A 27,256-nucleotide genomic window follows, 5' to 3' on the forward strand; every position below is an offset into this window, starting at 1 on the left:
GTTTTTATTTAATTGGAGGTTAAAATGTATGAATATTTCGGGGCGTGGCCTCTTGAGTGACAGGTAGCCTCTGGCCCTCACTTCCCCTCGGAGGTAAACGTCAGCCAGATGGACGTATCTCCCTCCCCACAACGTCACATACATGCCCTTTTTTGGTAAGAGGAAATGAGGCGGAGTCAAAGTCTGACAAGATGGCGACTCCAGTAGGTGAGGACGACTGGATCAAGTTGAAAGAACGGACCTGGACGGAGAGGCTACGTCCAATATTACCTAACAATAGCTTTTTACTTCTGGAGATCGAATTGATGCATCCAAAATCCTAAAACTGGTGTTTGATTGGGAAGATTATTACGAACTCTTGTTGGCCACAGAGCTTATTTATCTGCTTTAATCAAAAATCTAAAGGAAACCCTGTTTGCTTTTCGTGGAGGGAACCAGGGCGAAGCTAACTAACCACAAGTGATTTAACTCCTAAGCAGAAGGAGTTCCCTTCCCCCAAAATGTTGAACTCTTCCTTTAATCCTGAGCTCTCTCTGGTTGTTTCCCCTTCCTGCTTTGTTCAGCAGTTTATAAAAAGAGCTGCGTATCTGAAGTGAAGTCACAGCGGGAGATTACCTCCTCACATATTCATCACTTCGCTCACCTACGGTATTTCCTCCCCCCCCCCCCATCACTGATTGGACGGTAAAGGGTTCCTCTTCCTGCAGCCCCGCAGGGTCCGTCACGCTGCATCCCTCTTAAAAAAGGCAACAACAAGCTTTTATCGCCTCTTAGTAAGCATCCGCTGTCCAAACGAATCAGGGGGGAATCTCCCTGATGTCCTCCCTCCCTCCCTCTCCCGACGCCCTCGCTCTGCTGACCGTGTTTAAAAAGAGGACGTCACAATAGGACGGCTTTAGCGCGGCAAACTCTAACATTAGCGCAAGCGTCTCGATTAGCCTCCCGACGCTCCTCTAAAAATAAGCACAAGGCTGAGGAGAGCACGGGTGAGTTGGCGATTAGCCCCCCGGCCGCCACCGCCGCCACAGAGTCCCTCGCTGCATTTCATACATGGAATTATGGGTAACCTCGCTGCCCCGCGTTCAGAGAAGTGAAGTGAAAAAAAACAGGAGCAGCTCGAGTTTGATTTATGTCAACGTTTGATGTATGTGAAGGTTCAACCGAGCATGCTGTTCACAGATTCATGCAGAAAAGCCCCAAAAGCAGCGTGACATGAGTGTGTGTGTGTGTGTGTGTGTGTGTGTGTGTGTGTGTGTGGAGGCCTTAATAAGCTCAATCAGGCACAAACCACACATGAGCCACATGCCGAGCCAGAACTCAGTCCCGATGCACGTGTGCTGCTGCAGAAGCTGCAACCTGGAGCTTCACGAGGAGACGTTTGTCCGAGGCTGCGGACGGACGGACTCTTTCACCATCGTCTTCAGGTCAACGCTGACGAAAGAGCGAAGGAACTGAACTGAACTGAAGTGAAAAATTACGACGTGATGTTTGAGCGCTAATGTGAAAACTTTACAGACCGCAAACTAATCTGAGTAAAGGCTCGTCCACACCGAGGACTAGAACTATAGCGACGTTAGCGTACGCACTGATGAACGATAGCGATAGCGGCGAGCAGGCGCTGCTCTCTCATTACTGTGTCATAACTGTGTTTCCCCATCAAATTAGCTTCCATAAAAGACGTAGATACAACATTTATAAAGCATTTTTATAGAGATTGAGCACTTAAGCACATGTAGGACTCAAGTGCTAATGTTATTTAATGTGCAAAGTTAACAAACACCATTGTTTTCTATACATTTCTGTAAGCATTACCGAGCAACATGACTGTGTTCAAAGTGATGGATTACACAACTCGAGTTTACACTTTTTAAAAACAGCCTAAGGGCTCACTCACACTGTCCTTCCGCACCGGGCCAAAACAGGTTTCACGGGTAAAGCCTAGTGCGTTTGACCAGTGTGAGTGCAACCACACCGTGCATAACTGCGGCCAGCTGGCCGTCCAAGGCCCGTTTAAGAGAGGTGGGCTTTTGTAAAGCACGTTTGCACGTGTACGAGCATGAGCATGCGCACGTGTACGAGCGAGGCCTACGGCGGCTCTGAGGTAATTTCCTGTGCGCCTGTTGGGACATAGAAAAAAGAAGGAGGGACCATGCGCGGACATTTAAAACAATGGCGGTGAAAGGTTCACGTTGGTGTGATGCGGAGGTGGAGTGTTTACTGCAGATTTGGTCGATGAAAAGATTCAAAAACAGTCGACAAGACGCACAAAAACTCAGAGGTCTACGGAAAGATCTGGAAACAAAGCCACGCATCGCATCGTCATCAATGCGTGTGACGTGTTACGGCGTGATGACGTATAGGCAGCAAGAAGCATTCTCCGAGGCCCAGGTAGTGTGAGTACAAACGGGCCTGGAGGGGGGGACAAGGACCCTAAAGCACGGGGCGTGGTGCGGAAGTACAGTGGGAGTGCGCCCTTTAAAACAAAAAGACCCTGGTCCTCACACAGACAGAAGAACAGGAACACACAAACACGGCTTTATTGTCCTGAATTCCTCCTTAATGAGATTCCTCCTCCCGGGCTTTACTCTGAAAGACGACTGCCTCTCTGTGACACATTTTCTGTTTCTGCCCCCGTTTCTTTGCTTTAATTCAGTGAACGCGCTGACTAACTGTTTAATGTTTAAAAACCATGGCGTGCAGCCCCTCAGACCTGACTTTAACCGTGCACAGATTAACTGTTGGAGCCCCGCGGGTGGAAACCCACCGCTGATTCAATGTTTAATGTCTCTGCTCCTCCTGCAGAAATAACATCCAGCAGCTCCTGGAATCCATCAGGCCGCGGCACACACAGCGATGAATCCCTGAGAGCTCAACGCCACAGCCACAGAATCGGCTCAATCTCCTCCTCCCTCTGTTTCCGTTGTGTCCTGTATCTCTCTGTGCGGAGCAGGTAGATAGAAAATGTATTCAAATTGAACCTTGCCCCCATCTGCAGGTGTAGGCGGCTGGGAGGAGACGTGGGGATATAAAAGAGAATCTCCTGTCTGGTATGTTTTAATTCATGGGAGGATCACGGTGGAGACAGGAGTCCAGCTAACATCACAGGAGGTAGTGCCAAAACCGATACTGTTGCGGTGTATTCGCACACAAATGAGCCGCCCTCCAGTCACTGCTACAATACGTTCAATGGCCTTTTATAAAACGAATGGCTCAAATCAATCTCATTGATTGTTACCTGTGATATAATACTCGTGTATCACGGTGCTGACATCTAATTCCCTCACTCACTCACATTCAACCAGTTATCCGGGTTTGGGTCGCAGCAGCTCCAGCAGGGGACCCCAAACTTCCCTTTCTCGGGCCACATTAACCAGCTCTAACTGGGGGATCCTGAGGTCCTGGTCCTGGGTCTTCCCCGAGGCCTCCTCCCAGCTGGACGTGCCTGGAACACCTCGCTAGGGAGGCGCCCAGGGTTCATCCTTACCAGATGATCCTGAACCACCTCAACTGGCTCCTTTCAACACAAAGGAGCAGCGGCTCTACTCCGAGTTCCTCACGTTTGCTGAACTTCTCCCCCTCTCTCTAAGGGAGACTCCAGCCCCCCTCCTGAGGAAACACATTTCGGCTGCTTGTACCCGCGACCTGGTTCTTTGGGTCCTGACCCAGCTTTCATGACCACAGGTGAGGGTAGGGTCGGAGATTGACCGGTAGATCGAGAGCTTTGCCTGGCGCTAAAACGGAGCGTCTCCCAGACAGAGGGTACTGCATCCATGGTCATCTCATCTTCAGCCTCTTATCCGGGGTCGGGTCTCGGGGCAGCAGCTCTAGCAAGGGACCCCAAACTTCCCTTTCCCGGGCCACATTAACCAGCTCTAACTGGGGGATCCTGAGGCGTTCCCAGGCCAGTGTGGAGATCTAATCTCTCCACCTGGTCCTGGGTCTTCCCCGAGGCCTCCTCCCAGCTGGACGTGCCTGGAACAGGAGGCGCCCAGGGTTCATCCTTACCAGATGATCCTGAACCACCTCAACTGGCTCCTTTCAACGCAAAGGAGCAGCGGCTCTACTCCGAGTTCCTCACGGATGCTGAACTTCTCAAATGTATTTTTAAAGTATTTTTCGAAACACTACAGTCTATTGTGCATGTAAGCATGTAAATATATATAATAGTAGAAACACCAAATACATTTATAATCCTGGAAAAAAGGTCTAATAGGTCGGGGCGTTTCTAAACCGTGCACAGGTCTAAACCTCCCCAGACACATGATTTTCAACTGCTGTGTGTTTCGGTCACGTTGTGTCGTGCTATGTGTTTTAATCCTTTCTGCAGAACCTTTAGCACAAATAATTAAATGGACCTAATTGTCTGGTGTGCGTTGTCACTGTGAAAACATACCAGGCATGACGACCACGCTCACCTTGGGAAAGAAAAGAAAAAGTCACATTCAGCTCCAGCAGGAGTGAAATGAGGCCGTGTCTAGAAACGTTTCTTTTGTTTCCTTTCTGCCACTTTAAATGAGAGAAACTCTCCATGCAGAGTTATGAAAAGAACGAAGGACCTTGGTGATAAATGCCATCGTTCAGAAGCCACGGAGAGAGAAAAGAGCTTCATCAAAGCTTTCTGTGAAACCTGCGGACGGCCTTGATTCAACCAGAGAGGGAACATTTTAAAATCATAAATATTCTTATTGGAGCTAATAAATCATACGAACACAGGTTTAATATTCGCTCTCCCTCACATGTTTCAAAATCCTTAACCAAAAGAGCTTCTCTGTTGGCAGTGGTGGAAACTTAGGGCGCACTCCCACTGTGCAAACCTGGCAACCAATGAGGACGCCGCAGACAAAAGAGGCTGCAGCAGTTTCCATTAATGTTTAAAAGTAAAACTCGGCGTCTTGTCTTGACTAAGAGCGAGGACTCGATTTGACTTGCTCGGTTTTTCATCACAGTATCTTGAGACTTGAAGGTTAAAACTTGACTTTTGACTTGCACGTGTGTGATTTACACCTCTGCTCGCTGGTTTGAACTCCATCTTAATGTAAAGTTACACTTTAAAGCCAATTAAAACAAAAACAGCAATTAAGGGCGCACTCCCATTGTCCATCCGTCCCATGCCCCGTGCTTTAGGGTCCTTGTCCCCCCCTCCAGGCCCGTCTGTACTCACACTACCTGGGCCTCGGCGAATGCTTCTTGCTGCCTATACGTCATCACGCCGTAACACATCACACCCATTGATGACGTCATGGCGATGCGTGGCTTTGTTTCCAGATCTTTCCGTAGACCTCGGAGTTTTTGTGCGTCTTGTCGACTGTTTTTGAATCTTTTCATCGACCAAATCTGCAGTAAACACTCCACCTCCGCATCACACCAACGTGAACCTTGTTTGTTTCACAAAAAGCAAAAGAGAGAAAACAGGAACCACCAACTAACAGATGAAACTGCACCTGACAGCTTAAAGCCTGGAGTGTGATCAACGCTTTCTCTCTAACAACATGAAGGTTCAACAATATGAAGGAGCCGTTTCATGTTTCGAGGTGAATCAGTCGAACATTTTGACGTGCGTTCAGCTCTAACAGCGAGTCAACCTGTGACAGAGACATCCCTCTGCGTTGTCTTCTGTTCAAGATGAAGAAGAAAAAGAAGAAGAGAAAAGCATCTCTACACTTTTCTGATAAATACTTCTTCCTACAGTTCTGCACATTTTCTTGCACACCTGGTTTTGTTCGCGGAGATTCAAAATTCCAGGATCAACGGCATTTTAATCCCCGAGGAGGCGACTGACTGGAGTCGTTAGGCTTTTTTGATGGGATGAAAACCAAATTCAAGGGCGACACGGTGCAGTGGTGGTTAGCACTGTTGCCTCACAGCGAGAGGGATCCTGGTTGGAATCCCAGCTGGGGCCCTTCTGTGTGGAGTTTGCATGTTCTCCCCGTGTCTGCGTGGGTTTTCTCCGGGTTCTCCGGTTTCCTCCCACAGTCCAAAGACGTGCAGGTGTTCGGTTCATTGATGACTCTAAATCACCCGTAGGTGTGAATGGTTGTCTGTCTCTGTTCGTCTCTATGTGTCCTGTGATAGACTGGCGTCCTGTCCAGGGTGGACCCCGCCTCACGCCTGATGTCAGCTGGGATTGGCTCCAGCTCCCCCGCGACCCCGACAGGGACAAGCGGTTGAAGATGAATGAATGAATGATCCCGTTTCAGGAAAGTGGGAGTGAGGGCCCCGTTTCCTGTCTATCTTCAGCTAATAAAGGCAAAAGAGCCAAAAAATTGATCTTTATTAGAAAACATAACCGTCATCTTCAACCGCTTGTCGCGGGGGGCTGGAGGCGAACCCAGCTGACGTCGGGCGTGAGGCGGGGTCCACCCTGGACAGGACGCCAGTCTATAACAGGACACATAGAGACGAACAGAGACTGACAACCATTCACACCTACGGGTGATTTAGAACATGCAAACTCCACACAGAAGGGCCCCAGCTGGGATTCGAACCTGGGACCTTCTTGCTGTGAGGCGACAGTGCTAACCAGAGAAAGCGTTATTAGTCGTCCTGACCTTCATCAGCGTCTTCATTTTAACTCCATCACTCCCTCGTTAACCCTTCTTTTATTTCTATCCTTCATTCCTCCTCCTCTCCATTTCCCCGCTCTTCATCTTCCTCGTCATGGCGGTCCAAGCCCCACCGACCTCCTGGCGGGCGAAGGCCTTGTCAGCAGGAAGTGCAAATGCTGACGCCGTCATCGGGGGAATCCTCCCGCTCGTTATTAAAACGCCAGATATGGTGGCTGGGATTTTTATTTTTCCACATTCATTATTCTCAGCTCAGTGGGAGACTCTGCCGTCTGCTTTCACACGACTTTACTAATCACAAAACTTCACACACGTGCAAACACACGCACACACACGCACACGTAACTGCGGGATATTAAATCACACACTCCTCCTCGTTTGAGAGATGTTGTTTTTACAGATCTGCCGTCAGTGAAAGTAAGTGTGACGGAGGCTTCTGGCGATTTTTAACGGATAATTCCAGATTATGACGATGTTTTATTTAGGTGGTTTAATAATTACGCTGTATTCACCAAGTTAATGTGAGATCTGGGAGGTCATTTGTCCTTACAACATCCAGCACATCATCTCATCTTCAGCCTCTTATCCGGGGTCGGGTCACAGGGGCAGCAGCTCCAGCAGGGGACCCCAAACTTCCCTTTCCTGGGCCACATTAACCAGCTCTAACTGGGGGATCCTGAGGCGTTCCCAGGCCAGTGTGGAGATCTAATTTCTCCACCTGGTCCTGGGTCTTCCCGAGGCCTCCTCCCAGCTGGACGTGCCTGGAACACCTCCCTAGGGAGGCGCCCAGGGTTCATCCTTACCAGATGATCCTGAACCACCTCAACTGGCTCCTTTCAACACAAAGGAGCAGCGGCTCTACTCCGAGTTCCTCACGGATGCTGAACTTCTCCCCCTCTCTCTAAGGGAGACTCCAGACCCCCTCCTGAGGAAACACATTTCGGGCGCTTGTACCTGGACCTGGTTCTTTGGGTCCTGACCCAGCTTTCATGACCACAGGTGAGGGTAGGAACCAGGACTGAGCGGTAGATCCAGAGCTTTGCCTTCCTCAGCTCTCTTTTCGTCCCAACGGTGCGGTAGAGCGACTGCAGCTCCGCCCCTGCTGCTCCGATTCTCCGGCCAAACTCACGCTCCATCGTCCCCTCACTCGTGAACATGATCCCGAGGTACTTGAACTCCTTCACTTGGGGTAAGGACTCATTCCCATATCCAGCACATATTTCAGATAAAAGAAGTGTGATGTTAAAGTTTGAACACCTTAAAAACTTGAACTGAACTTGAGAGGAAGCTGAATCTTTAACTTTAGAGAATCTGACCGAACAGTTGCATCAAAAGAACGTCAAAGGGTTGACAAACACACACACACGCACACACACACACGTGAGGGCGAACGATGACACTGATGGAGCAGCTCTTACCGTTGAAGCCGACAGCGCGGATGTGGGCCAGAAGCTCCTTGCCGTCGATGTTGGCCATGCGAGGGCAGAGCCCGGGGTATCCGGCGCAGAGCTCACGGTGCATGTGGTGCAGAGCGTGGGCCATGGCGTACACGGCGTCCATCACAAACTGAACCTTCCCCTCCTGCTCGTAGGTGGAGTCACGGCCCACTTTCTCCAACCCTGGACCGGAAACAGAAAGGGGATTAATCAGTGTCATGAAATCAAAAACATGAAAACAAACAGGGGATCTTCGTGAGGTACGATGAAAGCTCCAGAACGCTTTTGAGTGGTGAAATAGTTTTGCCAGCTGCTGTTAATCTCAACTTTAAGTGATCAGGAAAGATGGAAATTTGGGGTCTTGCAACTACGGTGAGCAGCCGCCGACTCTATTTCCCCCCGTAGAAGAAGTAACGCGCGGTGCATGTTGAGATATACGACTGCGTGAAGCGTGCCGTTTCATTTCCATGTGTGTGTTTGTGTAAAGAGCCCAAAATGGCTCCTGTTAAGAGACACGCTTACGACGCAGAGTTTACACTCAAGGCCATTAGTCACGCAGTAGAACACGGGAATAGAGCAGCAGCCAGAGAGTTGAACATGAACCAATCAATGGTGCGGAAGTGGAGGAAGTAATGAGACGACCTCCCCTGACTGTGTTGTTGACGTTCCCTTTAGCGCAGCTCCATCTAATGGATGCAGAACGTAACCCCAGCCTCGACTGTAGCGTCTGTTCTATGCGCCTTATAGTGCGGAAAATACGGTAGTTGTTGTGATGAAAGTGACCTACGGACGTATTAATCTTTAAACTCTGCTTCTAATGAGGCAGAAATATATCAGGAACATCAAACTCTGAGAAGGTAAAGCAGAAAGAAAGTCTGTTGAACTTGACTCATTCACATCTGAGCTCTCTCTTTGCACCACTTTCAAACCAAAGGAGTTCGGCGTGCGTCCTTGCCGCGGGGCAGAGAGTCGCTCGCAGAAGGATTACGGGAATGTGAAATGAGACACATTTTGTATGAAACTAACCCGTTACCATAAAGAAATACATTCAGCTCAATCTCATTAGCTGTGATGAAATAACAGGACTGAGAAATCGTCGTCTCTTATTTGAATGCTCCCCTTCCAAAAAATGTTCGCTGAGTAATTAGCGTTATTAGAGCCGCTGCGATCACGCCGCCGCGCCGGAAGGCAGAGAGGGAAGTGAACCAGAGGAGGAGGAGGGAACTAACTGCTGGACCGGACCCTCCATCAACAGACAAGACTTCTCTGAATTAATAGGAGCTTAGAAATGAAATCCAATTTAATTTTAATGGCAGTCGGGCGGCGGGGGATCTATCCGAGGGGAGACATTTGCTCCGGCAGTGAAGACTGATTACACGTCTGTACGGCGGTAATAAACGAGCCGCGGACGGAGAGCGGTGAGCGGAGAGCAGAGAACGGTGGATGTCAAACAGCCGAGGCAGAGCAGAGATGTATGGCGGCGCAGCTGATGATCGCTGTTCCCTGCAGATGATGAGTCTCCTCAATATTTAAAGAAAACACGTTTAAGCCTCAAAATTCAAACGGAGCCTGAACGCAGCTGTTTGAATGTAGAAGAAGCTCAGTGTTCCTGACTCTGACATCTTTCTCTCGCTCTTTCCATCTGGGGAGGAAGCTCCTCTGTCTCGGAGATGTTCTCAAACACGTTCAATGCATAATTTATTTTAATTGATCTAATCTAACTGGTTTGTTTTGAGTTTGGATTATGTAATCGAGTGCTGACTCTGAGACGCTGTCTGACTTAGGGCGCACTCACACTGTCCATCCGTACCGCGCCCAAACAGGTTTTATGGGTAAAGTCTAGTTCGTTTCAACAGTGTGAGTGCAACCGCTCCACGTCTAGGAGCGGCACGCTTGCCGTCCACGGGCCGTTTCGGAGAGGTGGGCTTTTGTAAAGCACGTTTGCACATGTACGAGCGCGAGCGTAGGACGACGTAGCGTAGGACGACGTAGCATAGGACGACGTAGCGTAGGACGACGTAGTGTAAGAGGGGGTAGCGTAAGACGACGTAGTGTAAGACGACGTGGTGTAAGACGACGTAGTGTAAGACGACGTGGTGTAAGACGACGTAGTGTAAGACGACGTAGTGTAAGACGACGTAGTGTAAGACGACGTAGTGTAAGAGGGGGTAGCGTAAGACGACGTAGCGTAAGACGGCGTAGCGTAAGATGACGAAGTGCAAGACGACGAAGCGCAAGACGACAAAGCGCTGTGCAGGGAGGTTGGGGTGGATGGCTGGAACGTAAAATACGAAACTTTAAGCCAGGGGGGCGGGGTTCAATTCCCGTCAGCAGAAAAACCAATCCAAGGCCTCTTTTCTGACCCTAACCAAGTGTTTTTCATGCTTAACCCTATAACCGTCACCTTTTGTTGGCTGAAATCGTGTGTTTTTTTGTGCGTTGTTGCACTTCAGGGTTGCCGATTTTCCGTGGTGGACCATTGTTCCGTTACAGCTTTTTTCTGATCCTAACCAAGTGTTTTTCATGCCTAACCCTAACCGTCACCTTTTGTTGGCTGAAATCCGTCACCTAATGTTCTTTTTTGTGCGTTGTTGCACTTCCGCTTTAGCCTCTTTTGACAGAAATAACCAAAAAGAAAACATTTCTTGTAGATTTTACGGAAACGCAGCGCGTGGTTGAGACAGTCGCAGCTTTTTAACAGCTCCTCACTTCGAAGACGTCACTGAACTAAAACAACAATGTTATGAATTATCCATCAACATCAGACGCTGCGTGAAAGAAAATGATTCCTGAGAGAAAGCGAGCTGCGTGTTCGGCCATGCGGCGACCCGAATGCTGTTGCTCATAATGATGATGATGATGGAGAAACCCTAACACTGATTGAGGTGAGACAGACAGCTTCATCACGGCTGCTGGCGTTTCAATTACACATCACTTACGGGCTAAATGTAATTCCGTGTTTCTGTTTCCACGTCTTTCTCTGTCTCTCTTGCAGGCAAACGTCTGTTTCAATTAGATTTGCAAATTAGATCAACGGCAAAGTAATTACGGGGGTTAGCGGCGCTGGGATGAGTTCAGGAGAAAGGGGAAAGGGCGTCTCACACGGCTGAATATACTCTACATTAATAGAATATTGTCATTAGTTCTGTTGTTTATCAGCAACGTTAGTCCTGGTCCGATTAAAAGGGATGTCTCCTCACAACACAGTTATAAAGACATGACACGTCTGAGAGCTGCTCGTCCACAGAATTCATCCTGCGTCCATAAATGAAGACTATTCTTGATTCTAGAAATGCTGCTTATCTTCATGCTCAGGAAGAGATTTGCATAAATAAAAAAAACTAGCACGTGGCATGGAAATAATGAAACGACAGCTCGAGATGAAAAGTGACATAAATCATCCGAATAGTGACTCAAATGTCCCCAAGCACAACATCCATCTTGTCTGTGACATCTCGGATTTATTATTCAGAGCAACATGAAACATCTGCTTTTGATTTAAGAGTTTTCTTAATTAAAAAACAAAACAACTACAGACTTACAAGTCCCGAGTCAAGGCCGATGAGTCAACAGCCTGGCTATCTACGACTGAACCTGGTTTGGGAAAGGCTGCTGTCGTTTTCTTCAGCACAAGAGGACGAAGTAGTTCAAATAGCTGCACGCAATTAGGGCGCACTCACACTGGGCGTCCGCACCGTGCCCCGTGCTTTAGGGTCCTTGTCCCCCCCTCCAGGCCCGTTTGTACTCACACTACCTGGGCCTCGGAGAATGCTTCTTGCTGCCTATACGTCATCACGCCGTAACACGTCACACGCATTGATGACGTCATGGCGATGCGTGGCTTTGTTTACAAATCTTTCCGTAGACCTCTGAGTTTTTGTGCGTCTTGTCGACTGTTTTTGAATCTTTTCATCGACCAAATCTGCAGTAAACACTCCACCTCCGCATCACACCAACGTGAACCTTTCACCGCCATTGTTTTAAATGTCCGCGCATGGTCCTTCCTTCTTTTTTCTACGTCCCAACAGGCGCACAGGAAATGACCTCAGAACCGCTTGTGCTCGTACACGTGCGCACGTGCTTTACAAAAGCCCACCTCTCCCAAACGGGTTGTTGATGGCCGACTGGCCGCAGCTAGGCGCGGAGCGGTTGCACTCACACTGGTCAAACGTGTGGCTTTACCCGAAAAACCTGTTTTGGCCTGGTGCGGAAGGACAGTGGGAGTGCGCCCTTAGACACTTCTTCAACCAATCAGACCAACGATCCGGATGACGTGTTCCATTCGTTTGACACCAGTTTTCAAAGTAAACTTGACACTGAGATCATTTAAAACTGCAACGACAGCTGCATCAACGGGTAGCAGTTATTGTGTTTTGATGGCCAATAAAGATAGTACAGACAGTAGCCTGGAAAAAACGAAAAGTCAAGACGGGTTAGTCCCAAGTCAAAACCAACATTTTTCAAGTCAAGACTGACAAGCAAAGACCAACATGTCTTAAGTCGAGACCACGACATATCAAGTCAAGACCAGCAGGTCGAAACCGTAGGTGTGAATGTTTGTCTGTCTCTGTTTGTCTCTATGTGCCCTGTGATAGACTGGCGTCCACGCCTCACGCCCGATGTCAGCTGGGATCAGCTCCAGCCTCCCGCTACCCCAACAGGGACAAGAGGTTGAAGATGAATGTCTCAAGCCAAGAGCAACATGTCTAGAGTCAAGACGGACAAGTCTGGAGTCAAAACCAGCAATTTAAGGTTAGTCCCAAGACATGACCATCATTTTTCAAGTCAAGACCAAGAACTCATGATCGACACTTCTCAAGTCAAGACCGACATGTCTCAAGTCAAGACCGACATGTCTCAAGTCAAGACCAACATGTCTCAAGTCAAGACCAACATGTCCTAAGACAAGACCAACACATATCAAGTCATGACCAGCAAATCAGAACCGGTAAATGTCTACACATGTCACAAGTCAAGATCTGTAAGTCCAGAGACAAGTCGCAAGTTAAGTTTAAAGTCAACGCAGATAGTCCTTACAGGCTTTTACTGGACGGTCCTTTGAAGCTCGGTCTGCTCAGATCTCATGATCGTGACGTGTAGTCTTCAGGGGTTAAAGGTCAGATGAAACCGGCTCACTTAAACACCCGCAGCTCTTTGCTCTGCAACATCATCAGTGTAGAAGAGCAAACAGAAAGCTGCAGCCACTCTTTCGTTTTCAAAGTGTTGACTAAAAACACACTTTGCGAGACATCCCTGAGTGCCGCTGAACACACAGCAGCTCAATCTCTGTTACGGAGACAATGTTTTTCCCGCAGAGCTCGTCGCTGCTTTCATAGAAGAAGTGAAATGAAACGATATCCGGCCCTTGTCGACATCACTTTCTCATCTGCTGACTTTTCTAACCAAACAATCTGCAGCACAAAGGTAAAATAAAAACAAACACAGGGAAACAAAAAGAGGTGTTCAAATGCAAATCTGGCTTTCAACACCACAGAGGAGTACAAAGGGAAGGAGGAGTGTTGTACAACGAGGCTCTTAACTCGGCTAACACATCATTCAACAAAGCAGGAGAACAGAATCAAATATTCATGTGCTTGAGTCAAACTGTTTGTGCCGTCTCCGGGCGGAAAAACTGATCCTCGGAGTGGAAAAACAAGGTTTTCCCTGAAAAAAAGAGATTCTGTATCCTCCACAACACCATCCCCGCTGCTGAGGGAAGAGTTACACTGCAAAAAGGGAAGAGGAAGCAACTGACACGTTGTTACTCATATATACTATCACTAGTCTAATAAACTATAAAATTTGTAGCCATAAAACACCATCAGTGGTATGTCTCGCTGTACCGTAGCTGCTGTTGTCGCTACTCATCATTGATCATGTTTACAACCATAATTATTCACCTTAGCTGTGCTTGTTTCTACTGTGCTGCTGTATTAAGTGTCATAACATACAGTACAGACCAAAAGTTTGGACACACCTTCTCATTCAAAGAGTTTTCTTTATATTCATGACTATGAAAGTTGTAGATGCACTTGGGGACACTTTTAAAGTTTTCCCAATTTTTGGGACTGACTGACCTTCATTTCTTAAAATCCTCCACCGTGCAGGATACGTACCCAAACACGTCTGTAAACAGAAATGCAGACGAATTGTACGCAGAGTAAGGCTCCGTCCGTATCCCTAAGCGTATCTAAGGTAGAGCATAAATTAGCCTTTATGAGTTTAGCAGAGCCGGAAGGCAAAGCTCTCGATCTACCGGTCAGTCCTGGTTCCTACCCTCACCTGTGGTCATGAAAGCTGGGTCAGGACCCAAAGAACGAGATCGCGGGTACAAGCGTGTGAAATGTGTTTCCTCAGGAGGGGGGCTGGAGTCTCCCTTAGAGAGAGGGGGAGAAGTTCAGCATCCGTGAGGAACTCGGAGTAGAGCCGCTGCTCCTTTGTGTTGAAAGGAGCCAGTTGAGGTGGTTCAGGATCATCTGGTAAGGATGAACCCTGGGCGCCTCCCTAGGGAGGTGTTCCAGGCACGTCCAGCTGGGAGGAGGCCTCGGGGAAGACCCAGGACCAGGTGGAGAGATTAGATCTCCACACTGGCCTGGGAACGCCTCAGGATCCCCCAGTTAGAGCTGGTTAATGCGGCCCTGGAAAGGGAAGTTTGGGGTCCCCTGCTAAAGCTGGCCCCGCGATCCAACCCCGGATAAGAGGCTGAAGATGAGAGATGAGAGAGTTTGGGTTTCTTTGTGTGCTCCAACGATATGTGAAAAAATTAAATCAAACATAAATATAAGTCGCTATACACGGTGCTGTAGTGGTTTGCACTGTTGCCTCACAGGAAGAGGGTTCCAGGTTTGAATCCCGGCTGGGGTCCTTCTGTGTGGAGTTTGCATGTTGTCCCCGTGTCTGCGTGGGTTTTCTCCGGGTTCTCCGGTTTCCTCCCACAGTCCAAAGTCGTGCAGGTGTTCGGTTCATTGATGACTCTAAATCACCCGTAGGTGTGAATGGTTGTCTGTCTCTGTTTGTCTCCATGTGTCCTGTAATAGACTGGCGTCCTGTCCAGGGTTGACCCCGACTCATGCCTGATGTCAGCTGGGATCGGCTCCAGCCCTCCCGCGACCCCGACCCCGGGATAAGCGGTTGAAGATGAATGAATGAATGATAAGCTGTTTGCACAATCAACCTTTATGGTCGTCTCTTTGGATAAAAAGAGAAACTAGAGAGAGAGAGAGACCAGTTTGATTTCTGAGCACCAAAAGTGTTTTGTACTCAGTAGATTTCAGGTAAACCAGTCGAGCTGTTCTAAAGATAATGTTCTCTGAAAGTGTTGAGCCTGTGACGTCTTCATCCTCTGACCTGAAACAAATCCTCCCGTGTGAGAACAAACTCGTCTTTGTTTCTGCTCCGCCGCCGCTGAAGCCGATCGAGCGAGAACAACGCGCCGTCATCAGGATCTCGACACCTGGATCAGATGCTCGAGCGACGAACGTGTCTCCATTATCCAAACAAGCCTTTTCTGTCACTGGCTGCTGCTCGCACGCAAACAAACAAACAGAACGCTAATTATAGATCGCAATCAATGAGAGGCTCACAGGCTGCAGACACCGGGGACGTTCAGAGCCACGGAGGTTCAGGTGTCGACCTTCAGGCGGACGGATGCAGATTCATTTGGCTGGAACATTATTTTGCAGCTATAAATGTTTCAGAGCTTTGACATAAATCAACCGAATCAACCCTGATAACCTTAAAATAATCTTAATTTGATATCTCAATTATTTCAATGTGTAAATAAACACATGCAACCCTTAAAATCTACTTAGTTTATAGATTAAACGCTTCAGAAATTACGATGTTTTAGGCCTGTGAATGTTCTCATGTGTCCAGGTCGTCGTTATCCTCGAAGCAGTTTCAATCAAAAGCAACTGGACTTGGTTATTTGTCAGGAAGACGTTTCACCTCTCATCCAAGTGGCTTCATCAGTTCATGGACGCATCTGACCAGGCTGGGACTGGACCAGGACCAGGCTGGGACTGGACCAGGACCAGGACCAGGCTGGGACTAGACAAGGACCAGGACCAGACTGGGACTGGTCCAACTAACTGGTGTGAGATCCAGGTATTTAACCTCTCACAGGCCGATGATGTCACTGGAACCCTTTGTGCTCCAAGTGCCAACGATCGTGAAGTTGGTTTGGACTTCGTTAGTGCTCTGTTGAGCCTGAACGACAGTCGTTGGAGTCACAGGAGGCCATTTGTGAACAGTTGTTCTTTGAGATTAGATTGTTGAATCTCCTGGGAAGGGATGAAAGGGCAGCATTGTAAATTGGAGATAAGTGGTGTCCCTCCTGTGACCCCAACGACTGTCGTTCAGACTCAATAGAGCACTAACCAAGTCCAAACCAACTTCCCACCAACGACTGTCACTCTAACGACGGTCGTTGGCACTTGGAGCACAAAGGGTTTCAGTGACATCATCGGCCTTGTGAGAGGTTAAATACCTGGATCTCCACACCAGATAGTTGGACCAGTCCCAGCCTGGTCCTGGTCCTGGTCCAGTCCCAGCCTGGTCCTGGTCCTGGTCCTGGTCCTGGTCCTGGTCTGATGCGTACATGAACTGATGAAGCCTCTTGGATGAGAGGTGAAACGTCTTCCAAGACAAATAACCAAGTCCAGTTGCTTTTGACTGAAATTGCTTTGAGGATAACGATATTTTAGTTTTTTTTTTTCAACAAATGAACCAATTAAGGGATCTCAAGCGAGCAAACACCTTGGTTTAAAGTGTAAATTAAAGCTTAATTAGAGGGATTTTTGTTTTATGGTGCACGTCTCAATTGTAAAGGGGGATTTTGATGCTAACTTGTAAAAGATGGAGGAGAGAAAGGAAGAGAGGAGGATTTCTAATGGTGGGGCCTAATTGCAGTATTGGATTGCGTTTCCAAAGCGACACACTCTGTCTGTCAGGAAATGAGGTGCTAAAAGGTGGCGGCTCTGGCCGTGAACATGAACGTGGCGTCGGCAGCGTGGCGGAGCGACATTAACACTAAGCCGAGGGGGGTGCTGGAGCGTCGACCTCAGACCCCGGGCCGCCCAGCGGCGCTGATATTTAATTATCCTAATTAATTTAAATTGGACTTCCCCAGTGCTGTCTGCAGGGATGGGACTGAGCGCGCCCTAATCTGCGTCAGCCGGTGAGACGCTCCTGACGGCTGCTTCTCCTCTGCTGCAAACATTTACGACCGATATGAAGTATTTACAACACACACACATTCTTCTCCACTGGAAACACTGCACACATTAATTCAGGGCCTCATATCATTTCATTTTGCTTTCACAGCCTCTCTAGTCTTCTGACTCAGGGCGCTTTCACACTACTGTCATATTCACCCTTTCACACAGTTGGCAGTGGACATCTTCATACTATCTAATCTAACAATTCACACCACAATTTAAGAGCCGGGGATCGAACCGCCGATCTCTCAAATGGAGGACGACCCACCCTACCTCTGATACACAGCCACCCCTTTTAGTTGCAATGGAGTATTTGCTTAGAGTGAGGTAGGATCTGAGTGTTTCTTCCCTCACTGCTGAGCTTACACCGCTCTTTACAGCTCACACACACACACACACACACACACACACACACACACACACACACACACACACACACACACACACACACACACACACACACACACACACACACACACACACACACACACACACACACACACACACACACACACACACACACACACACACACACACACACACACACACACACACACACACACACACACACACACACACACACACAGGTGGACGATGACCTGCTGACTCGGCTGTTTGTATGTCTGTGTGATGACTCTGCTGCAGATCCCGAGCCTCGAACAAAACCAGCGGGGCGCTGCGTCCTGACAGCAGCGGACTGATCAAAGCCGTCCACCGAGCTCAGGTAGAGACTCGCCGCGCTATCAGCAACCAGGATGCTGCAGTTATTCTCGTAGCGCTGACGCCGTCGTTCTGCTGTTTCACATCTATCCGCGCGCCCGTATTTACCCAACACCTTCCGCAAATCCTATTTCGTGTGTCGGACATGTTTGTAAAGGATTTGGCCCTCAGTGGCCCCCTGTTCTACAAAGGAAGTGCTCCTGAATCAGGGAGGATTACATCCCGCTGCAGGTCCTCTGCAGTCAGCACTAAGAGACTCAGCAGGACCAAGAATTCAGTTCGCTTCTAATTTACATCTGCTTTCAGCGGAGGCCTGAATACGCGGTGACTTTAAACGACGGTAGAGGTAGAGCAGGGGTGTCAAACTCATTTGAGTTCAGGGGCCACAACAGCCCAGTTTGATCTCAGGTGGGCCGGACCAGTAAAGTCACAGCTTAACAACAAATAACCACAACCTAGAATTTCTCTTTTAACATTATGAGGCCTCTTAAAATCCTAAATATTATAAAATCTAGATTTAATTTGACATTTAAAGTTAAAATTCAAATTGAGTTTGGGCCAAAACTGCTGCCGTGGTTCGGGCTGGAGTTGGGTTTGGACGGTGGGTTCCTGCAGGGTCGGGCCTGATCATAGATCTGCGTGCTTATTATTGGTGTCTGCACCAAGAACACCGTCACATGGCCGATGTTAGCTGACCAAAGGGGACGGTTAGGGTTCGGCATGGAAACCACCTGGTCTAGGATGAGATCAGAGGCCGTGGTTTGGTTCAGTGCGTCTGTCCTCATGAATAAGAGTCGACCTGACAGCAGAACACCGGCAGCTCCAGCACTTTTACTGAAAAATTCAGTTCAGTTGCTAATTTTTAAACTTTGCAAAGTCATCCCTTGGGCCGGATTGGACCCTTTGGCGGGCCGGTTCTGGCCCACGGGCCGCATGTTTGACACCTCTGAGGTAGAGGAAGACACGTTTTGACCGCTATCGTACTGAGTTTACTCAATCCAGATATCCTCCTCACATGCGAGTCGAGGTAATTCTCCTGACGTGTAAATTCCTCTTTAATAAACCCAGAAGTTCAGTGGATTACTCTTAAATAACTATCTGCCCGTCTCCGTCTGCTGCAAGATGAATAACTTTTGATTTGAAATTCAAACTATCGTCCAAATGCGAGGGAAAGGAAAAGAGATTAGATCTGTACCAGTGTGTATAAGTGGAACAGACTGAATACTGAGGCCCAGACATCTTAAAAAGGCAGTAATGTGAGTTTGATCCAGACCAATATACGAGTCGGACGACATCTTCTCCAGTCCGTCTGACATAGGAAGGACAGAGGAAGACGAGTTTTGACCGCTATCGTCCTGAGTTTATACTCTCCAGGTATCCTCCTTACACGCGAGTCGTGTAAATTCCTCTTTAATAAACCCAGAAGTTCAGTGGATTACTCTTAAATAACTCTCCGTCTGCTGCAAGATGAATGACTTTTGATTTGAAATTCAAACTACCGTCCAAATGTGATGTTCTGATCTGTACCAGTGTGTATAAGTGGAACAGACTAGTCCCAGACGAAGAATTGGACCCATCTTAAACGGCAGTAATGTGACTTTGATCCAGACCAATATACGAGTCGGACGACATCTTCTCCAGTCCGTCGGACTGGATGGTGGAACGATGGTGAGATCTCGTTCTGAAGCCCCGTGTTTGTGTTATCGTAACTATTTCTAATAATATATATAATGATTTATGAATTGTTTTCATCAAAGCAATTTCAGTCAAAAGCAACTGGACTTGGTTATTTGTCAGGAAGACGTTTCACCTCTCATCCAAGAGGCTTCATCAGTTCATGTACGCATCTGACCAGACTGGGACTGGACGAGGACCAGGACCAGGACCAGGACGAGGACCAGGACCAGGCTGGGACTGGTCCAAGACAAGGACCAGGACCAGACTGGATCAGGACGAGGACCAGGACAAGGACCAGGCTGGGACTGGACCAGGACCAGGCAGGACTGGACCAGGACCAGGACCAGGCTGGGACTGGTCCAAGACAAGGACCAGGACCAGACTGGGACTGGACCAGGACCAGGATCAGGACGAGGACCAGGACAAGGACCAGGCTGGGACTGGACCAGGACCAGGACAAGGACAAGGACAAGGACCATGCTGGGACTGGACCAGGACCAGGACCAGGCTGGGACTGAACCAGGACCAGGCTGGGACTGGTCCAACTAGCTGGTGTGAGATCCAGGTATTTAACCTCTCACAAGGCCGATGATGTCACTGGAACCCTTTGTGCTCCAAGTGCCAACAACCGTTGTTAGAGTGGCAGTCGTTGGTGGGAAGTTGGTTTCGACTCAAACGACCACATAGAAATATAAATTACTAAAAATTGATGCAAAATGGGCGACACGGTGATGTGGTGGTTTGCACTGACGCCTCACAGCGAGAGGAGTCCTGGTTTGAATCCCGGCTGGGGCCCTTCTGTGTGGAGTTTGCATGTTGTCCCCGTGTCTGCGTGGGTTTTCTCCGGGTTCTCCTGTTTCCTCCCACAGTCCAAAGACGTGCAGGTGTTCGGTTCATTGATGACTCTAAATCACCCGTAGGTGTGAATGGTTGTCTGTCTCTGTTCGTCTCTATGTGTCCTGTGATAGACTGGCGTCCTGTCCAGGGTGGACCCCGCCTCACGCCCGATGTCAGCTGGGATCGGCTCCAGCCCCCCGCGACCCTGACAGGGACAAGCGGCTGAAACTGAATGAATGAATGATGACGCAAAATGACCACCAGGGGGCTGCATATGACCCCAAAGAGACTCAAAATGACCAAAACATAGATGCGAAAAAACACCACAGAGATGCTAAACAACCAAAAAAATCACCACATAGACGCTCAAAAATAAAAATGACCATGAGAAGATACAAAACGACCAGCTAGAAAAGTAAAACAACGCAAAAGCACTACAAAGAAAGCCAAATAAAAGCAAAATGTCTGGGGCAGGAGCATAAAAAGGCTGGTTCCTACGTAGACACAGTGGGGTCCTCTTACAGGTCTGTGCCCAGGGGCCCATTGGCTCAGCGTACGTCCATGCAACCGTCCAATTTGCTGTTGAATTTCTCTTGTTGGCTCACGTTGTAGATGTGTGAGAGATACTTCCAGGCTTCGAGTATCCAAAGAGAAAGTGTTGAATCCTGAGAAGGTTCAAGCAGAGACAGCGTCGCCTTCTCCTCCTCCATCTGATTGTCGCTCTCCCCCTGACACTCATGAATAACCTCCCGTATCTCGGAGTGATTACAAACGCCGTTACACTCGGCCCGATCGAGTGGATTCTGGATTCATTACCTACGCAGCATGTCAGAGACGCTCCGTGTCGTTCGGGGTCGAGAGCTCGGGCCCCAAAAATGATTATCCAGCGTGTTAACCGGCAGTCAGCGGCGGTCAGAAGCATCACGCTCATGAATATAAATGAAGGAGATGTCGAGTGTTGGAGTGTCGGCCTGACAAAAGACAACAGAGCCTTTTTAACCCTGGATATCAAACCGGCGGTGTCTCTCAGGTTCTGTGGATTTTCACAGGAAGGGAGTGAATATAGAGAGGGATTACACAGGACTATAATCCCTCTGATTAACTCGGTTTGACAGTAAATGTAGGTCATCGAGATGTTCTTATCCTTTTCTTTCGGTGTCGCCGTCCATTAACCCGCTGTTCCCGATTCAGGTGTTGCACCAGATGTAAAGTGCAGATAAATCTCTGTTTTATATCATCGAGGTTTGAGAAAGAGTCAACCTCTCGGTGTCCAAAAACGTGGAAGTGTCCAAAACTGCAGTTCCTTGAAAGCCGACTCGAGGCTCTAATGTCGCAGACTGTATAAAAAACAGATGTAGTCTCTCCGTCGAGGTCCATTCTCTCAATTCGATCCAATCGCACTTGTCTACGGGAGCCGCCATCTTGTCTGACTTTGACTCCGCCGCATTTCCTCTTACCAAAAAAGGGCATGTATGTGACGTTGGGGGGGAGGGAGATACGTCTATCTGGCTGTTCCTGATTCAGGTGTTGCACCAGATGAAAAGTGCAGATAAATCTCTATTTTATACAATCGAGGTTTGAGAAAGAGTCAACCTCTCGGTGTCCAAAACTGCAGTGCCTTGAACGCCGACTCAATGCTCTAAAATCGCACAGACGTAGTCGCTCTGTCGAGGTCCGTTCTCTCAACTTGATCCAATTGCACTCACCTCTGGGAGCCGCCATCTTGTCAGACTTTTGACTCCGCCTCATTTGCCTCCGCCCAGGAGGAAATATACAAGAGAGGAAGGAGGAGGTGACTCGACCTCAACCTCGGTCTTTGACTCGACCTCTGACCTCGGCCTTTGACTCGACCTCTGACCTCGGCCTTTGACTCGACCTCTGACCTCTGCCTTTGACTCGACCTCTGACCTCGACCTTGACTCGGTCTTTGACTCGACCTCTGACCTCGGTCTTTGATTCGACCTCTGACCCCAGCCTTTGACTCGACCTCTGACCCCGGCCTTTACTCAACCTCTGACCTCGGTCTTTGACTCGACCTCTGACCCCGGTCTTTGACTCGACCTCTGACCCCGGCCTTTGACTCGACCTCTAGCTTCGACTCGACCTCTGACCTCGGTCTTTGACTCGACCTCTGACCTCTGGCTTCGACTCGACCTCTGACCCTGGCCTTTGACTCGACCTCTGACCTCGGCCTTTGACTCGACCTCTGACCCCGGCCTTTGACTCGACCTCTGACCCCAGTCTTTGACACGACCTCTGACCCCGGCGTTTCCTACCTGTACATTTCTTCGGGCTGCCGGGTCTCTTGCCGTGCATCCCCAGCTTGCAGACGAAGTTCTCCTCCCAGAACTCGGCGAACCAGACGTTCCTGCGGTTGTTGGACAGCGAGCGGCTCTTGAAGTAACGGTCGAACGCTGCCGACAAACAAAAGGAAAAATGTTAAAATTGAGACAACGACGACCTCCTCGGAAATGTCTCCTCTGCTCCGTTTCCCGCCTCACCGTCCACCGACGCCCTCTTCGGGAGGATGGTGACGGCGCCCTCGGCGACCCGCTCCTGCTGCACCACCGGAGAGATCTTGGAGCCCCAGCTGTCGGAGCCCACCCACAGGAAGTGACCCGTCAGGTTGTTGCGCTTCGCCGCGTCCAGGATTCGCCTGCGGATCACAGGAGAGACGGTCCAGAGTCACTTCCTGGTGAATATCAACCGCAAACTATAAACTACTGAACTTTTTGTTATTATTATATTTTATATTTATAAAGTAAAATTATATTTAAAACTAGAGCCGCTTAAAACACAAGTGCTTAAAGACCAACATTATGAGGGTTACATTAGGAGGAAGGAAAGAGGTGGAGAAAGGAAGGAGGTGAAAGGAGGAGGTGGAGAAAGGAAGGAGAGAGAAGGAAAAAGGAGGTGAAAGGAGGTCAAGAAAGGAGGAAGGAGGTGGAGAATGGAAGAAGGTGAAAGAAGGAGGTGGAGAAAGGAAGGAGGAGGTGAAAGGAGGAGGTGGAGAAAGGAAGGAGGAGGTGAAAGGAGGAGGTGGAGAAAGGAAGGAGGAGGTGAAAGGAGGAGGTGGAGAAAGGAAGAAGAAGATAGAGAAAGGAGGTGAAAGGAGGAGGTGGAGAAAGAAAGGAGGAGAGAGAAGGAAGCAGGAGGAGAAAGATGGAGGTGGAGAAATGAAGGAGGTGAAAGGAGAAGGTGGAGAAAGTTAGAAGGAGGAGGTGAAGGAGGAGATGAAAGAAAGAGGTGGAGAAAGGAAGAAGGAGGAGGTGGAGAAAGGAAGAAGGAGCTAGAGAAAGAAAGGAGGAGGTGAAAGGAGGAGGTGGAGAAATGAAGGAGATGGAGAAAGGAAGGAGGAGGTGAAAGGAGGAGGTGGAGAAAGGAAGAAAGAGGTGGAGAAAGGAAAGAGGAGATGAAAGAAGGAGGTGAAGAAATGAAGGAGGTGAAAGGAGGAGGTGGAGAAAGTTAGAAGGAGGTGGAGAAAGAAAGGAGGAGGTAAAGAAGGAGGTGGAGAAGGAAAGAGGAGATAGGGAAAGGAAGGAGGAGGGGAAAAAAGGAGGTGGAGAAAGTTCGGAGGTGGAGAAGGGAAGGAGGAGGTAAAGAAGGAAGGAGGAGATGAAAGAAAGAGGTGGAGAAAGGAAGGAGGTGAAAGAAGGAAGTGGAGAAAGGGAGGAGGTGAAAGAAGGAAGTGGAGAAAGGAAGGAGGTGAAAGGAGGAAGTGGAGAAAGTTAGAAGGAGGTGGAGAAAGAAAGAGGAGATGGAGAAAGAAAGAAGGTGAAAGAAGGAGGTGGAGAAAGGAAGGAGGAGGTGAAGAAAGGAAAGAGGAGATGAAGGAAGGAGAAGGTGAAAGAAGGAGGTGGAGAAAGTTCGGAGGTGGAGAAAGGAAGGAGGTGAAAGAAGGAGGTGGAGAAAGTTAGAAGGAGGTGGAGAAAGAAAGAGGAGGTGGAGAAAGGAAGAAGGTGAAGAAGGCAAGGAGGTGGTAAAGAAGGAAGGAGGAGGTGGAGAAGGAAAGAGGAGATGAAAGGAGGTGAAAGAAGGAGGTGGAGAAAGGAAGGAGGAGATAGGAGGAGGTGGAGAAGGGAAAAGGAGGTAGGGAAGCTAGTTTAGCATGCTAATATTTGCTGATTAGCACTAAACACTGAACTAAAGCACATCTGAGGCCGACTGACTCTAAAATAACGTAGTTTGATTTAAGTTCACAACGTAACGGGTGTTCCCCGGGTTCAAACAGCGTGCGCAGTGACTTCAAACAGGTCCTGACAACGACGCCGTATCAGTATAAAATGACCATGGTCATGTATAAACACATCAAACGTGCGGTAATAACGTGACGCGTGTGACGAGTGCAGGACGAGAACAGTGAGATCCAAAGTGAGACGATCAATCTGGTTCTCCATGAAGACTCTGTGACTCAGAGCTGCAGATCTACATCAGCTGTTACACTGATACAGAGTGTGAGTGTGTGTGTGTGTGTGTGTGTGTGTGTGTGTGTGTGTGTGTGTGTGTGTGTGTGTGCACGTGTGTTAGCTCATAGATAATTGGAAGCTTGTTATCTTAATCTTCACTTAACAGCTGGTAGATGAACTGATTAAATACACTGGAAACATACAGATACAGATACAGTGTGTGTGTCTGTGTGTGTGTGTGTGTGTGTGTGTGTGTGTGTGTGTGTGTGTGTGTGTGTGTGTGTGTGTGTGTGTGTGTGTGTGTGTGTGCTTGTGCATGTGTGTGTGTTTGATGTTATATTTAGAGACTCATTTCAGATGAACTGTGGGGAAGTGGGTGTTAGTAGTTTGTATTCACTGCAGCGTCCTTCAGTGCATGATCAACACATTTATTTCAGTATTTAGCTGTTTTCACCTTGTGTGTGTGTGTTTGTGTGTGTGTGTGTGTGTGTGTGTGTGTGTGTGTGTGTGTGTGTGTGTGTGTGTGTGTGTCTGTGTGTGTGTGTGTGTGTGTGTGTGTGTGTGTGTGTGTGTGTGTGTGTGTCTGTGTGTCTACATCATTCACCCTCTTCAGACGTTATCACTCCATTAAATGGCTGTAACCAGTGTTTATCAGCCTCATAGATCCGGGTTAGAAGGAGCAAAAAAAAGAGATGCTCCTTGAATGAAAATAGATGAAAAACGACGACATAGAAATGTAAAATGACTAAAAATAGATGCAAAACCACCACAAAAAGTTGCAAAATGACTAAAAATAGACGCAAAACCACCACAAAAAGATGCAAAATGACTAAAAATAGATGCAAAACCACCACAAAAAGATGCAAAATGACTAAAAATAGATGCAAAACAACCACAAAAAGATGCAAAATGACTAAAAATAGATGCAAAACACCACAAAAAGATGCAAAATGACTAAAAATAGATGCAGAACCACCACAAAAAGATGCAAAATGACTGAAAATAGATGCAAAACAACCACAAAATGATGCAAAATAACTAAAAATAGATGCAAAACACGACAAAAAGATGCAAAATGACTAAAAATAGATGCAAAACCACCAAAAAAAGATGCAAAATGACTAAAAATAGACGCAAAACCACCACAAAAAGATGCAAAATGACTAAAAATAGATGCAAAACCACCACAAAAAGATGCAAAATGACTAAAAATAGATGCAAAACAACCACAAAAAGATGCAAAATGACTAAAAATAGATGCAAAACACCACAAAAAGATGCAAAATGACTAAAAATAGATGCAAAACCACCACAAAAAGATGCAAAATGACTGAAAATAGATGCAAAACAACCACAAAATGATGCAAAATAACTAAAAATAGATGCAAAACACGACAAAAAGATGCAAAATGACTAAAAATAGATGCAAAACCACCAAAAAAAGATGCAAAATGACTAAAAATAGATGCAAAACCATCACAAAAGATGCAAAATGACTAAATTATAGGTGTCTCCTATAATCTCCATATTAAAATCCTTACATTAGCATTTTAAAGTAATTTAAACGTAACCTGTTATTTAATTTAAAGGGACAGGATGACTGAACCAGTGCGTCCTGTAAAGACTCAGACTTGTGTGTGCGTTTGCTCGTGTGTTTGTGTTTTACCGGATGTCGTCCTCGTTTGCGAACATGATGACAGCGCGGGCGTTGGGCGTCTCCAGCAGACGCAGGATGATCTTGTCAAACTCGCCGGGTCTGGGCTCCCGAGGAACCTTCAGAGACTGAGCGATGCAAACCCCACCTGAGAGGAGAGAGAGAGAGGGGGGGGGGGGGTATAAAGACAAATACACAATTATTTTCACATATATTCATTGTCGTCCATTCATCTTCAACCTCTTGTCCCTAGCGGGGTCACTGGAGCCGATCCCAGCTGACATCGGGCGTGAGGCGGGGTCCACCCTGGACAGGACGCCAGTCTATCACAGGACACATAGAGACGAACAGAGACAGACAACCATTCACACCTACGGGTGATTTAGAGTCATCAATGAACCCAACACCTGCACGTCTTTGGACTGTGGGAGGAAACCGGAGAACCCGGAGAAAACCCACGCAGACACGGGGACAACATGCAAATCATCTCAAAAAGATGTAAAATTACCAAAATAAGATGCAAATCATCTCAAAAAGATGTAAAATTACCAAAATAAGATGCAAATCATCTCAAAAAGATGCAAAAATACCAAAATAAGATGCAAATCATCTCAAAAAGATTGCAAAATTACCAAAATAAGATGCAAATCATCTCAAAAAGACGCATGATTACCAAAATAAGTTGCAAATCATCCCAAAAAGACGCAAAATTACCAAAATAAGATGAAAATCATCTAAAAAAGAT

General features: G+C 47.9%; 1 protein-coding gene across 1 annotated transcript in view; it reads right to left on the reverse strand.

Moving 5' to 3' along the window:
• LOC310949241 (metabotropic glutamate receptor 8-like) overlaps window positions 1–26,564 on the reverse strand; it is a gene marked incomplete at its 3' end in the record, with an annotated part of 62,254 nt that extends 35,690 nt beyond the window's left edge. Inside the window, exons 1-4 of the mRNA XM_083916606.1 lie at window positions 26,524–26,564; window positions 22,953–23,107; window positions 22,728–22,865; window positions 7,982–8,182 (exon numbers count right to left, since the gene is read on the reverse strand). Of these exons, the coding sequence (XP_083772732.1) occupies window positions 7,982–8,182; window positions 22,728–22,865; window positions 22,953–23,107; window positions 26,524–26,549 (520 nt within the window). The 5' untranslated portion in view covers window positions 26,550–26,564. The remainder of the gene's footprint in view (window positions 1–7,981; window positions 8,183–22,727; window positions 22,866–22,952; window positions 23,108–26,523) is intronic.
• Window positions 26,565–27,256: the final 692 nt, after the last annotated feature.

This window comes from Echiichthys vipera (genome assembly GCF_963691815.1).
Source record: "Echiichthys vipera genome assembly, chromosome: 7".
Classification (NCBI taxonomy): Eukaryota; Metazoa; Chordata; class Actinopteri; order Perciformes; family Trachinidae; genus Echiichthys; species Echiichthys vipera.